At 39.6% G+C, this 15,884-nt stretch overlaps 1 protein-coding gene across 4 annotated transcripts in view; it reads left to right on the top strand.

Moving 5' to 3' along the window:
* The window catches only part of GRIA1 (glutamate ionotropic receptor AMPA type subunit 1), a 2,520,544-nt gene that overhangs the window by 653,121 nt on the left and 1,851,539 nt on the right, over positions 1-15,884 (top strand). For all 4 annotated transcript variants that reach the window (XM_044069490.1, XM_044069489.1, XM_044069493.1 and 1 more), the window contains exon 3: positions 424-663. In XM_044069490.1, the coding sequence (XP_043925425.1) occupies positions 424-663 (240 nt within the window). The remainder of the gene's footprint in view (positions 1-423; positions 664-15,884) is intronic.

Raw genomic sequence — 15,884 nt, 5'->3', positions numbered from 1 at the left:
CTGGGGAGAAATGCTGCAGACACATATGTGGGAGGAAACTATTGTACACACAGGAAACCCACACGAACGCAGGGTGGATATGCAGACTCCGCACCGAAGGCACCCAACCTGAGAATCGAACTGGAGAACCTCTTGCTGTGAGGCGACAACTTTAACTGCTGCACCACATACATGTAACCGTAGATATGCATATATAAAGCTAAAAGGAAATGTAGAATCTTCTGTAAGGGAGTTTACATATCACACTCTGTAAAAGTAGTCAAATCTCAGTTTTAATTAGTTCATTGTTATTCTGGTGAGCAGAAGTTTGTGTTTATGACTAATCATCCTAAAGTGAAGTTAAAAGTGCAAAAAGTGCACTATCTGGAGACATTTGGATGTCTTCTAATGTTATCTTTTCTTTCTCTCTGTTTCTCTTTTCAGTCTGTTCCCAGTTCTCTAAAGGAGTTCATGCCATATTTGGTTTCTATGACAAAAAGACTGTAAATATGCTGACTTCATTTTGTGGGGCACTTCATCTTTGTTTCGTTACACCAAGTTTTCCAGTTGAAACAGCCAACCAGTTTGTTTTGCAGCTACGGCCTGAACTTCAGGAAGCCCTCATCAATGTAATAGACCACTACAAATGGCAGAAGTTTGTGTATATTTATGATGCAGACAGAGGTAAGAAATAGTAACATTTTGTTCTGCATGAATAGAATAAACTTTTGAATAAAATCTGATGCATTCAGAAAAAAGTATCTCATCCAAAGTCATATATATGAAAACTAAACTTTGTTTATTTAGATGATCTATGTATAATAAATTTACATGTTAGCAATGTTATTATTGCTCAGAAATTGCTTACTGAAATAAATCTAAAATCTTTGTCCTAGACTTGTTAAGCAAGACACTTAGTTTCAACATGACTAGAAAGGCAGGATTAGACAGTTACATGATACTGCACCTAGCAAGTAAACACTAATTTCTCCAATGCACTACAGCCTTATTGTTTAAGATTAAGTGTGGCTGTGGATCATATTTAAAGTGATTCTTTGTTTGTGTAGTGCTAATATTTTTTTTAAAACGAGTCAGCAGCAGTTACATTAAAACTCTGCTTATTTGTAAAAGTCTGTGTGAGTCTGGGTATGTATGTCCCTGTGCATGTGAGTCTGTGAGTGAGTGAACCATTTTTAAAGCATAAATGGTATTTTATTGTGGATGAAAACATGATTTGCCCTACCACTTTTGCATGCAAATCAAAGTATAAGTCAGTTTTGTTTGTAGTAGATTTCATATTGTACATCATTTACTGCATTTAGCTGAAATAGTAAGCCATTGTTTTGCAGTCATTCTGACAAGTTGGAGCTTACATAGTAGAATGAAGATAGAGTTATCTGTACCACTGGTGACCCAGTCTTGAGACATTTTGTGGACAATAAGTGGCTTTCTCTTCTGGGGGAGTAAAATGCCCATGTTCACCTTTTTCACATTATATGTAGACTGACGGGCATGGAAGTGAAGCCAGGAAGCTGTCAGGAGACATGATGAACAAAATGACATTTATTCTATTTTAGAACTGTCCATGATAAATGATTGAGCATTGTGAGAGAATGAAGGGTTAAAGTGAATGTATACTTTTACAGTAAGAAACATTACCTTTACCCCATGATTTTTGACATCTCTTAGAAACAAATGATGGGAAGGACCATGATTGGGAAACTACTTTTATGGCTGATGAGTTGGGGTGGGGGTGAGAAATAAATGGAAGGTGGGTTAACAAAACATATGAGGTGCTGTTAAAATGATAGCACAGTATATTCACTTTTAAAGAGTGCCTGTGGTTATGTATTGATTTTTGATTTACCGCTGTACTTGACAAATTAAGTTCCGTTTATCATCTTCAAAGGCCTTTATATACTGCCCAACAGTGACTTACTGAAAAAGCTTGTGACTGGGTTGTTGGCTGCTACCACTTACTTCAAACAGTTAGATTTATGATGGCAAAAGGTGGAAATAGCAGTCATTCTGTTATTAATACTGTAAAAAAGACACTGGCAAATGAAATGTATTTGCATTTTCTTACACTGGAGAAAGATGTAAGATTATTCTTCTAAATGAAATTTTCCTTGATATCTTTCTGGCTGAAAATAATGGAATTTCACAAATGTCTTTGTTTCTGGGACCTGAATAGCAGCTGTTATTACTCCAGTCCTTGTCAAGGAAGTGGAAAAAATCTTTACAAATAGCCTACTTACATCACACATGCTTGACACTGTTGCTTTGTCTGCATGCAGCTGAACTTGCTTGGCAGTTCCAATGTTGTAAATTTGTACTGGTTACACCTATATTACCTGCATCCTATATAGCCAAAATATAGTTTTGTATTGGTTAGAAATAGTCATACTGGTTGATGATAGTTTCATAAACATCACAGCTGAATAGGAATCTCTGAAGCAATCTTTGCAGACACACATCATTTTCTTCACAAAATTGACTTTGTGATAGACAGAATTGTCCCAAGTAGAAAGCTTAGTAAATTCATTAAGCTAATAGGATACTAGCGAGGAAACAGAAATGTTGATGTCACAATGGTAAAGTAACCAATGAAGTTTAGAAGTGTCTGAACTTGTACTGAGATCTTGGGTAGCTTTAGATCTGTACACACAGTTTCATACAATTCATGCAGTGGCTGATCAGAGGCCAAAGTGGCGGGGCATCTGAATGAAACTTTCTGACCTGGACAATTAATTTTACCAGCTATCGGACTGTCTACCTAATTTAATATTTGGCAAACAATTTCAGGCAGTTTAAAATGTGTCTGGCCAGAGCATTGCTAGACCTCAAAGGTGCAGTCATTTTTTTGATCTAGCCAGTGCCAGTGGATTTGGCCCAAGGTAGATCTGACTGGCTTCTTAACTTATTGGTGAGTTTTGTTATTAGGCTGTACCATTAACATATACAAGTTTTTATGTCCATCATTGCAGCTGTCATAAAACAAGCAATTCACTGCTGACTCAAAAATGCTTTATAGAGAATTGATAAACAAAGCAAAAGAAATAGAAGTACAACCCAAAAAAAGAAGTGTTCTGGAGAAGCATTTATGAAGACCTTGTTGAACATAGCAAAGATATTTAGTGGATAGAAAGGTTAAAAGAAACAGTAGTCTAATAGAGGGGATATGAAATGGGAGGCAGTAACAGACAAATATAAAGACAAATAATTAAAAAAAATCTCACTGGAAAACCCAGGTCCATATTGCAGTACCTAACTTCTTGATATAGGTATTAACATATTTACACAAAGATTCAGACCTGAGTAAAAATGACTTGTATGCATATCCTGGACAGACAGAAAAATGTACCTCTCCTTAAGAATGAGCTCAGAACCATCTCAAAAACTGTAAGCCATCAACTTGATTTCTGGCAGTGCATGAATTATAGATTTGAATTGACACAGACAGAGTTTGTAGCTGTCTTGAACAAAATCAATCATGACAATACAGCAAAAGGTGGTAAAAAACACGTATGAAGCAAAGGATCATCTTTTTTAAAACCATAATAGAGATCTGTAAAATGGGGAAAAATCTAAACATGCCATGAATAGATTCCATAGAACTGATAGTATCCCACATTCATGGTTTATGAAATACTTACAGATGTATAAATTACACCCTACATTGGTCAATTACATTGCATTGTCTATGAAACAGAGGCAAACCCCTTTGCAGCCGAGCTATGTAAGGGGATAATTATTATTCCAGGGATAAAAATTCAAAGGCCAATTTCTTTGCCCCATATCTGTTTTGTCTTGCCTTTAGGTTGTAATTACAGCTTATCTTTCAGAAACCAACCTTGTTGAAAGACATCTCATCTACTTTATGTGGATAACTGAAAATTGTACAGTTCATCAGATGATGATATGAGAGCACAACTACAAATGGTTAGCACTTTCTCAGAAGATATAAGATTGACAGTCTTGATAAATGTGCAAAAGCAATATTTATAAAGGGAAAGCTGCAGTACCAAGGAAATATCAAACTGGGACAGGTATTTGATATCCAGGAACTTGAAAAATGGGGAGTGTACAGATATTTGTGGATTGATCAATAAAATATGAGCAAATAAGAACAAAGCTCAGTAAGTAATATTTCAGATGACTGAAACTAATATTGAAAACTGCCTTGTAATCTAAGAATAAAGCCCAAGCTATAAATCAACTTGCTTCTCCTGTTTTGTTCATACAGATTTTGTGTTTTTTGACAGACCCTAAACAGCACTGAAACAGACAACAAAACAAGAAAAATACTGAATGCTAATTAAATGCAGTGCAAAAAGCAGTGAATGCCATGATTATATATCCTTACTCTGAAGGTGGAATGGGCCTCCTTGAAGTAGAATACATGTATAGGTCTGCGCTCATGGAAGTGTTTACACATCTGCTGGCCTCATCTGATCCAAATATAGTGAAAGTTCTAAAGTATGAAGAGAAGAAGTCTAGGATGATGACCTCACTTAGTTTGGCAGAAACATTTAGGGGAATGGAAATGATACCAGAAGTAGAAAAGAACTTGATTACAAATGGAAGTGCCAAAAACAAAAGAAATATCATAAAGAAAAAGACTAGAAGAGAAGGAAAGAAAACTAGAAGGCCCCAAATATAGTGTCAAGCATGGAATAGTCCTACAACCTCCACATGTTGACCAGAATGGTGAAGAAGTGAATAGGAATGGTAAAAGTGGGAGAAACAATCAAATTCAAGTAATGTAGAACAGCACCGGAAACACTTACACATCTTGATGCTGAGGCTCAGGAATGTGGCAAGGCTGTTGCACCGGAGATTGTGCAAACACTATAATATACAGGTGATGAAAAGCACTGAAAACATGAACCACGAATAATTATTGTCAGTGATGAAGTTTAGATTACATGGGATCACCAAATGCCAACAGTTAGGAATATTGATGCAAGAAAACCAGATGAATTAGCCCTAGAGAAAACACAACAGTAATATTAATCTTTGAAATGGCTACAACTAGCAATTATAGTGTATTATGTATTGAGACACACAAAGTCATAAAATAGCATGATTTGCAAGCAGAAATGACAGAAATGTGGAATAACAGTACCCATGCAGTTCCAATATTACTAGGAGGATCAGGGCTAATTAAATATGCTCTCTGTACAAGTAATCCTGTATGTATTGCAGAATGAGACAGTGGCCAACCTCAAAGACTTGATACTAATTTCATGAAAAGTAATTGCACCTTAACACAGGAGTGGGATCCATTCCCATCATTGTATTAGAAATCCAAAACATTGGAAGAAATTAAACAACAGCAAAAAATATATATATAAGTAAAAGGACAGCTTGTTTTTGACTAGAGAGGCTTACATTACATGATTTGTTGTAGATCTGTTTTAAAATGTTAAAGGATATCATAAATAGCTTCTATAGTACAGAGTTAGCCTATTCTGTAGGAGCTACTATTTTCAGTCATGTCATACCTATTTGCATTAACTACTGGGATCTAAAGCCTATAGCCTATAGACAGTATATGAGATTTGATAAGCGAATACTGCATTTACCACTGACAAATCTGTGGACATGGGAAAGATGTATATTTGCCTAGCAAGACTTACGTTTTTGTACTGCAGAGGCAGACCAGAGTACAGAGCTACTGGTCATTCCTGTCTGTTAATAATAACTTGCACGAGAGAAGGAGTGGAATTAGTTTTGACATGGTGCTATTAACCTCAACAGTCTCTTAATGCTTCTGGCATCTAAATCCTAGAAAGTGCAACCATCCAGGACTACTAACAATATAGAGGAGTGAAACCGTGGGTAACTGAAAACAAAATTAAACATAACATTAGTCAATTTTCCTCTTTTGAAAAGCAGCAGGTAATGGCTCCTAAGGTTTTGATATTAATGAATATTCTCAAATCTTATCAATTTATACATAACTGTTTCTGTCTCCTCGTTTTTTTTATTTCAGGCTGTTCTTTAGACTTTTAGGCTTAGAATGTATTTGGTTTACATCAAGGGACAGTTTCTAAAATAACTTACCAATGAATCTGTGTGCTATACCAAGTGTTTGCACTAATAGTGATTCTTTCATACTGCCCTAAGACTCCTCACTCTATGTTAGTAAATGAGGATTCCTGAGGCAGTACGCCAAGTTTAATAACAGAAATCAGGCTTGTCATATGATCAGACTTTGAATATTTCCATTGGTATTGAAAGCCACTGGAAGTGTTACTTATCAGCATAACCCAATGGAGTGGATGAGTATGGCAGAGGAACAGTTACATCTGCAGGCTTATTGTGTGCAGCCTGCCTGCTTAAAGTACCGGTTACAACATACTAGTTGAGGTGTGTTGCGAACATGTTTTGCTTGTTGGTGGTGACAAGTGAGGACGACATACATGAACAGTTTTTTCATAAGATTAACATCAGAATATGCGTTACAATTGAAGTGTAATATATATTGTTTGTTTTGAAGCTTAGCCACTTAGTAGCTGCACTCCTTGTCATGTCTAACACAAATAATGCCTGCATAAATGAGCTTTGATCTGTCATGCAATCATTCCTTTATTCAAAATATAGACAGTACTGTGCCACCAGCTAGCTAAGAGGACTTGCAGCTCCACCTGTATGAAATCAGCGGTACTGCAGGCAGACTAGATACATGCAGCAGCAGTGCTGAAATACAGGTCAAACTGCTGGCTTTGAGCTCATTCAGGGATCTTTGTAAGAACACTTTAAACTCAGATGTATGTGAACTTTTCCATGTGTATGTAATTAAATTCATTAACATAAAAAGTTTCTTAATCCTGTTCTTGGTGAGTGTTATAGTTGTGCCTTTCCATATAGGAGATTTCAGCAAAAAAAATCCAGTTTCCTGGGAAGACTCAACAACCTTGACATAACTTTGTAGTAGGTTAGTGTAGAAATGAGGAGTAGGGTAGTGATGTAAGACAGCAAAGGTTTTTGTTGTGTTGTCTGTAAACTTTCTGACTCCCTTAGCTAAAATAGTTAGATTAAGCAGAATAAATATGATGGTGCAAATGGTAATAATCAGGTTGCTATTGAACATACGTTGTAGAGATCAGAGGATGTTTAACACAATGACGATTGTAATCAATATCTTTACTCCTTCTGTGACATTGCTGAGCTCAGTACCTAGAAATACTATCAAATTAATGATGTTCCTTTATCTTAGCTTCCTCATTCCCTTTCTATTGGTTATTGTTCACATTTTAAAAATAATAAAATAAATATATTCAAAGCGAAAAATATTTACATATATAGATAGCCAAATAGATAAATAATTTAACATCATAATTCCATTGTTCCTGCCACTCCCACTACCTCCACAGAAGTAATATTAATATCAAACACCACAAATATAAATAATTTTACTCTGTCTGGCATCAGCTCTAACAACAACTGGTCTAATCAGCCAGCATTCCCCACACTACTCCCAAACATAGTGGCAGTATATTGTTATCATTTTCTTTTTGTGTAGACAGAGGTCATTGTCACCACTGTACATTCTGTCACCTGCACACATGGAATGAATAGAATATTTCTTATTTCTTATTTCTTTTAATTAAAAAAAATGTTCATACAGCATCCTGCATGTTCATTTGACTGTGCATTTTGTAACTTTTCGATTTAAGCAAGTTCGTAGAGGTCCCCATGTTCAAGGTATTCACCTTGCCAGGACTTCTGTTACTCATCTCTCAAGGGTCTGTCATTGTGACCCTGGATTGTAAGGATGCATATTCACATGTCCCTATAACCAAGAAATACAAAACATACCTAAGACTTGCAATGGAAGAAAGATATTATTAGAGCAATGCCTAGCCTATTGCCTTGTGCACTGTGCTCAGACTATTTGCAAAGGATCTAATGCCAGTAACATCATCTTGCAGGACAAATTACTTTCACATTTAGTGATTCATAGATGACTACCTGATCCTAGCAGCTTTCTAGTGGGTGGCAGGAAAGCTTTAAATTTCACCATAAACTGCATCAGGGACTTGGACTGATTGTTAACAGGGAAAAATAGTTCCTTATTCCCTGTCATAAATGATTTTCTAAGAGCACACCTGGATATCGATGTTAAGGGACTGCTTTGACATTTCCATTCAGAAGGTGGAACTCATAGCCAGGGAATATCTAAGACACACAGGGTACATGGCAGTGTGCTTAGCAAACTTGCACATGAAAGAACTCTAGCAGTGCTGCTGTCAGCACATTCAGTGGCTGGAGACCAGGGTTTTCCTGCTGCCATGAAATAGATCTTATAGTTACCCTAGCAATGTGCCCAGAATATACAAATGCGCTTCAGGCCCCCAGAGCCAGCTGTGTCTCTTACCGCAGATTCATCAGGCATTGCTTGGGGATCTGATGTGGAGAATCTCAAGGAACAAAGGACCAAGGTGATGAGATTAGGAAGACATACATAAATATAAAGTACTGACCCTCATCATGGCCAAATGAGTCTTCTTCACTCCACTGAAGGAGTGCGTATTACACGTGACAACAGGCAGTACCACAGTCATTTGATAAGCAATAATTCACTCCTGCTTACTCTGCAGGTTGCCACGCAGGTGCGGGAGATGACCACAGAAGTAAGGGTCACCTTGATTGCCATGAATATTCCTTCGGTGCAAAATGTAGTATCAGACAGACTGAGCAGATCACAAGCTGACCTTCTTGAATGGGTGTTCTACAGGATCAGTGTTCTGGACTTGACCAGGGGATAGTGTGGGGTGTACCAGACATAGGAATGTTTGCTTTCCATCAGAACAGGCAGCTGAGACAGCTTTTTTCCATGGCAGCAACTCCAGGAGCCTGGGAGACATATGCATTCTCTATAAACTGGACAATTCATTTGTTACACAGAGTCCATCCTATGCCCTTGGTCCCCAGGGTAGTGACTAAAGAGAAGAAGTAGAGGCCAAAATGATTCTCATAGCTCCTTTTTGGCCAGGGCAGCTATAGTTTCCTCCCCTGCACAGTCTAGCAGGAGAAAAGCACAAGTTGTTGCCTCAGCGAGCAGACCTACTTATTCAACATAGAGTCCCTGCTGTACTTCAAACTGTTTCATCCTATCCACACTGAGGATAATGACCTGGATGACCTCTCCCTGAACCCAGGCAGACACAGAAAGATGGAGGATGTACTAAACATTATAAAGGACTCTAGTAAACCAGTCAGCACAAAAAAAAAAAAATCTTATTAGCAAAATGGAAGAGATTCTCCTTCTAGAGCCAGTCTGGGAACTTTGAACCCGTAAAGGCTAGAGTGGCATTAATTCTGAACTATCTTTAGACCTCTACAAATCTGGTTTAGTTTACACGGCCATTAACGTGCATCCATCTGCTATTTCATCCTGTCTGTCTGCATAACTGATAGTGTAGACCTTCTGATATACAGTTACTTAGAGGAGTCATCCATTTCAGATTTCCTAGAAAGTAGATTTCTCAACCATGTAAACTTAGATATGTTCTACAGAACAAATGTTTACCCCTCTTTGAACCAACAGCATCTTCTCCTGTTCAGTTCATGTCTTGGAAGAGACTGTTGAAGGCAGTTCATAGATTCATAGATTAGTACTAAGCTAACTACCCTTGTGGATCATTGCAAGCCTGTCCAATTATACCTTTTGAAAATCAAACCTTGCACCTTGTCTCGGTAAGGCAAATACTTTAACCATTATGCCAACCTACCAACAGTTACTTCAGCTAGATGAGTTTAGATCCCTAGCCTTGATGTGCAATGATCCTTTCCTTATATTCTACCAGGACAAGATAGCACTACAAACTAATCCCTCATTTAAGCCAAAGCTAGTTTCAGAACTGACACTTAACCAGACTATACAGATTCTAGTCTTCTTGAATAATCCAGAAAACATAGGTGAGAGAAGGCTACATTCTGTAGATATGCATAGATGGCTGAGATTTTGGTTCCGCAGAACCATGGATTTCAGACAAAATGAACAGCTTATTTGTCTGTTTTGTAGGAAACCTGTCCCTTTTCAATTGTCTATAATATTGTATCATGTTTTGTTGTGAACAACATGGAAAGCAAATTCCAGATTATAATAGGGCTCATTCTGCTAGATTGACAGCTACCATCTCAGCTTTTCTTGGAGAACTAAGGCAGGATTTACATCTGATATCAAGCAGGGTCTTATTTCTTCATAACCAGTTATCCTCTCTAATTCTCTGTGCCCTGGAAGTCTTCACAAGAGTGGACGGTTACAATAATGAATACTACAAAGAACATAGTAAGTTTGTATTAGGAACCTAAAATAAATAGATCTTCAAGTAATTTCAATGTTACAGTACAGACCATACCTCTCAACCTCTTAGCACAAGAAATCTGGACAAAGCCAAAAAGAATGGGGGGACAATGGCCCAAAAATAGGAATAATTTTTAAATATTGCTCTTACAAACTTAGAAAGTTGATTGAGTAATATATTTTCCATTAGAGTGCATTTTACTGAGGCATATGAAGTCTGAAACTCAAATGTCTGTCATTATTTAGTGACTTCAGTCGTCACTTATTTGGCAAAAAGCTACAAATTTTATGGGAAACAGACTAAAAATATGAGGCAAAAATCTGGACAGTCTGTGAAAATCTGGGCAGTTGAGAGGAATGGTCCAGACTCACTTCCTCCACCCCCCCCCTTTTTTTTTGTTTTTTGCTTGTTCTTTTACCAAACTTAGGATTTGAGTGACACTCTTTTCCCTAGGCTGTACCTTAAACTCTTGTATCTCACCAGGCCCCTAGCCCTCCATTAAGGGCTTGTTTCTGGGAGAATTTAGATTGGTGCACCATGTGGTAGTCTTGGACCAGTGGTAGTTATTCCATCTGGTCCACCTGGCTCTGGTGTGAGGGACAACCCCACAGCTTTTTCTAGGGAAAGAAATATTTAAAGATGGCATTGTACAATGCAGCCTTGACATACTCGTATCTAGTTGAGTATGCTTTGGAGCATTGGCTAGATGTGATCTCTCTGCAGGTAGGATATCCCAAAATATGAAGTATGAACAATTATGGTTAGCTTACAGTCATCAGCAAATGTGATTAGGCATAGGCCTATATTTACTGTGTGGAGGTCATTCAGAGAAGTATATGCCAAAAAGGAAGGATCCTAGCAGTAAGCCATAGTTTCTTTCTTTTTGTACTGGTACCTGGTACCTTAATTAGATTAGTTTTGTCTTTCAGTTTTCAATCTGTCTAATCAAATTGTGTGACTTTTACCCAGTGTCATTTAGTGTTGAAGGCCTGCTGTCTTTGTGACTTTTCAAAGAAATGCATTAAATTAAATAATAATGACCTCCACTTGATGGAACTATATTGTTGTGGAACTAACTGCATGGGGTTTTGAATATCAGTGTATAGCCTTACAAATCATTAGAGACTCTTTTATGAAGGGGCATTACAACAGCTGTTATCCATGCCTCAGGGACATACCATGGCTAGGATCAAGTTGAATAAATGCAGGTGAGGGTTCAGTTAAGGCATGTTTTTTAGGCCCCACTTGAATAATGCAGTTTATGATTAATTCAGAACACTCCTGGGTGTTATTTCTTAATTTCTTAATGTCAGTGAAGAATGATTTGTAGTTATCCTTATCTCCTAATGCTAATACTTATTTTCATTATTTTATTTATTTAGGTTCATAGGTTCATACTAGGCTATCTGCCCTAGGGCATTTATAAGCCTAGCCAGAATGTGTTTGGCTTTCGCCACCCATGTTAAATTAATTTTGCTATGCCCTTTTTTGAGGTTAGTATACTGTGCCTCTGTCTAACAGTGACACAGAAGTGATACCCGGGGTAAACCTGTGATCTCCCATCCACTCATCAAGATTCCTCTTGAAGAGAGTCAATGAGGGACTCTGCCTAACCTGGACTGGGATTTTATTCCAGAGTGAAGGGAGCCTCTGGGTTATGAATCTGTCCCTCCAGCATGTCCTATTTATTTCAGTGCTGAGGTTCAAGTCTCTCGAGCGTGTAGCTCGATGGGATTTGGATTTTCTGAGGTGCAGCATGTCCATTAATTCCGGGTTGGACATGGCTTTATACGTCAGGCACAGATCGCCTCTGAGCAGGCGGTGTGCCACTGAGTAGAGCTGGAGTTTCTTTAACCGGGCAGCATATGGCATCTGTTTGAGCCCTTTGATCCTCTTGGTGAGGTACTTTTGGGGTCTTTCCAGTTGCTGCAGATGTCTGGTAAGGTACATCCCAAAAGGGGCATTGTACTCAATTATGGGCCTGATGAGGGATGAGTAAAGAGGCACGATGACCTCCCCTGATCTATATGTGAATCCCTTCATGATTAGGTGGGCTATATAAAATGTTTTTCTAACCACTTTGACCACGTGGTTGTCAAATGAGAGATTGCTATCAACTTGGGTCCCCAGGTCCCTAATTACTTCTTCTGTACTTAATGGATTACCACCTATGTGGTAATTTGTGGGCACTTTGTTTTTGCCAAAGGGGATGACTATACACTTTTTGGTGTTTAGCTTGAGGCCATGGCTCTGGCAACAGTTGTCTGTTTCTATGAGGCCCGTTTTCAGGATGCTTGTGTCGGCTTGAGAGTCGATTATGGCGCCCAGTTTGCAGTCATCTGCGAACTTGGTCAGCCACAGTCCTTCCGTGTTGGCCTGTACCTCCGAGAAATATATACCGAACAAGAGAAGTCCCAGGACTGAGCCTTGTGGGACCCAACTTATAACTGGTTTGGAGTCTGACATGGCTCCAGCAATTCTAACCATGTGAGTTCTGTCCTTGAGCCAGTTTGCAACCAATCTAGTGACAAAGGGGTTTATATTTAAGCTGGTGAGCTTATCTATAATGCCCGAGTGGGGTATTTTATCGAAGGCTTTTGCGAGGTCCAGGTAGGCTGTGTGGACCACCTTCCCCTCGTCAATGGCCTTGGTGACTGTTTCAAAGAAATTGACCAGGTTTAAGAGGCAGGATCTGCCCTTAACAAAGCCGAACTGGGTAGGATCCAGTGTCTGTAGGTCCCCAATATCTTTATTAATGAGGTCCATGATGATCCTTTCCATAGCTTTGCAGACCAAGCTAGTCAGGCTTGATAGTTTTCAGGATCCGTTGAGGCACCACCTTTGTGGAGAGGGACCACTGTTGCTGTACGTCACTCTTTGGGTACATATCCTGTAGTAAGGCTGAGATTGAACAGTAGTTTTATGTTTGGGTTTAGCTCTTCTTGGAGTTCATGTAGGACACAGCCCAGGACACCGTCTGATCCCATTGATGCTGTGTTTTTTGCTTTGGAGAGGGCGGCTGTTACCTGAGCATCTGAGATGTCAGGGGGGCAGCACCCTGCTGGGATAGATATTTGCCCTTTTGGTGGGGAGGGGAGGGGGTTGCACTGAACCTGTCAGCTAGGATGTTGGCAATGTCTGTGGATTTGGTGTATTTTTTGTCATTTTGGACTAATTCTGAGCATATCTGGGAATTCCCACCCAGGTTCCTAACATAACTAAAGAAAGCCTTGTGATTATCCTTAGTGTCCTGTGCAATTTTTCTCTAGAAGCTGGCTTAGACGATTTTATGAGTGCCCGTAGTTTTTTGCTAATATTGATCAGAGATGTCTTCCCTTTTTGGGATTTTGCTCTATCATGTAGTAGCTTCCTCCTTCTATTGTATAGTTTGTTTATGGCTGGGGTCTGCCTTTGGAGGATTGGGTCTTGGTTTTATTTGTGATTGCATGATCCTTGCATTCCTGAAGGTGTTCATAGAATGCGTTTATAAAGGATTATGCGGTCTGGGCCATATTTTCCACAGGCCCGGGGCTTTGAAGGATTCCACCTCGGTTTGAGGAGTGTGAAATTTGCTTTAGAGAAGTTTTTCACTGTGGTTTTCTGGGCAAGGGGTGGGGTCGGGATGTGAATATCCAGTGAGATTAGTTTATGGTCTGATCTTACCAGTGAGGGATACACTTCTGGTCTGGAGTATAGAGTCCCCATGTTGGTGATGATCAGGTCCAGTATGTTTTCCCCTCTTGTGGGAGTGGTAACAAGTTGTTCCATAGCATTTGAGTTTATAAATTCTAGAAACCTTTGGGCTAGGGTGTTGGAGCTAGAGTAATGCTCCCAGTCTGTTTGGGTAGTTGAAGTCGCCCAATATAATGGTGTTTGGAGAGACCTTCATATTTTCCAGTGTTCTCAGGAAGGCCGAGTGGGGTTCCTGGGTTTGGGAGGGTGGTCTGTAGCAGGCTATAAACTGGTAGGCAGTTTTACCCACTGTTAGTTGCACATGGATAGTCTCTGATGCTTCGTGCTGTGCCACCAACCTGGAGGTGTGGGTATCTTTGACGAATATTGATACTCCCCCTCCTTTTGTGGTTTGGTCCAAGTTTTGGGGCCGAAAAGCATGGTATGAGGTATAACCTGGTAGTGCTTGGGTGCTCTCAGGAGCCTTGAACCAGGTTTCTGTCACTGCACAGATATCGATGTTCTCCATGCTAAGGAGAGTTTCGAGTGCGTGCATCTTGTGGTTTAGACTTCTGGCGTTGAGTAGCATTACTCTTAGTTTCTTATCCCTTGTGATACCTATGGAGGTGGGTTTGTCTTTTGAACCTTGCCTAATAAAGGCACTATGGGAGTAGCAAGAGCCTTTGCCAATATCTGAAAGCCCAGGGGTGACAGGTGCAAGCGGTCCCTAGCGAAGTATCGTGGCTTGTCGAGCATGTCATCCCAGGCTGACAGGCATTGGATCCCCTTTGAATAACATCAATACTTAAGCCAATTGTTGAAATTGATCATCTTGTCTTCATATTGTGGCATCATTCTTGGTGAGGGTAAGATGCTACTCAAGGTCAGGGTCATACTGGCCTGGGCTACATGCTCAGAGAGCTCATCTATGTCTCTTTTCATGTAGTCCAGGGAGGTACGTCTCAGGTCATTCACACCAGCATGGACAATGACTGAGTCATATTTGTACTTGCTTTGGAGTCACCTGAGTGCTTGTGTTATATGGCGGATCCTAGCGCCCGACAGGCAGCTCACCGTGACCTTCTCCTTGTTCAGCCTGGTGAGCAGGATGTCAGTGTGCCTGATGATAGAGTCAACTATTACAAGTTTATCAGGTGTGTTGTTTAGCCTTAAGGGCTGTGACTGTTCCGCACACTGGCTTTGTGAGCTATGTGTTGCACGTGTTTTGTTTTGGGGTAGTGGTTGCTTGGGTGTCTGCTTTGGAGGTCTTTGCTGCTTAGGCAGATTTTTATTTAGAGCCTTCGAGTATGTTTTTGTGTGTTTATGTGTTTGGTTTGCTGTCGTGGTAGGTCTGTGTGAGACTGAAATTGTAGTGAGTGTGGTTTCTTTCTCCTCCTGACTGGTTATGCCAGTACTGAGTCGAGAGAGCTTAGCCTCCAGTTTGGCTATATGGTTGCATCTCTCACATATGTTGGAATTTGTTGGGAGGAGGAGAGGGTTGTCTGTGTACATGAGGCAGTTGTAACATTGCCTCAAGATTCCCAGATTCACCAGCTGGACCGGAGAGGAGATTGGCAACTGACCTTTGGACATGCTAGAATAGTATTGGGAATTCCTTTATAATTGAAAAAAGGGCCAATGGGGAACAAGGTACTCAAGGGGAGTTTGTGAGGGTGTAGTGCTTTTAATTTTTTAGTGCTGACTTATATAATTGCTTTAGTGAGCAAGTGCCAGATAACTTAAATGCAATGTGTTACAGGTAACTTAAATGCAAAAATGACAAACAGTAACTTTCTTTCAAGTGAAACAAGGAAATAAGTACAGTAATCACTGCAGATATCACTAGGGATCCACAGAAGTGCTGAAAAGCCGCGTTTTAGGTGGAATTAGCATTTCAGGGAAATAACAAGAAAA

This window comes from Protopterus annectens, chromosome 4.part0 (assembly GCF_019279795.1).
Source record: "Protopterus annectens isolate FY-2018-M chromosome 4.part0, PAN1.0, whole genome shotgun sequence".
Taxonomy (NCBI): domain Eukaryota; kingdom Metazoa; phylum Chordata; order Ceratodontiformes; family Protopteridae; genus Protopterus; species Protopterus annectens.
Note: the sequence above shows the minus strand (reverse complement) of the source record. Positions and strands in the feature narration are given on the sequence as shown.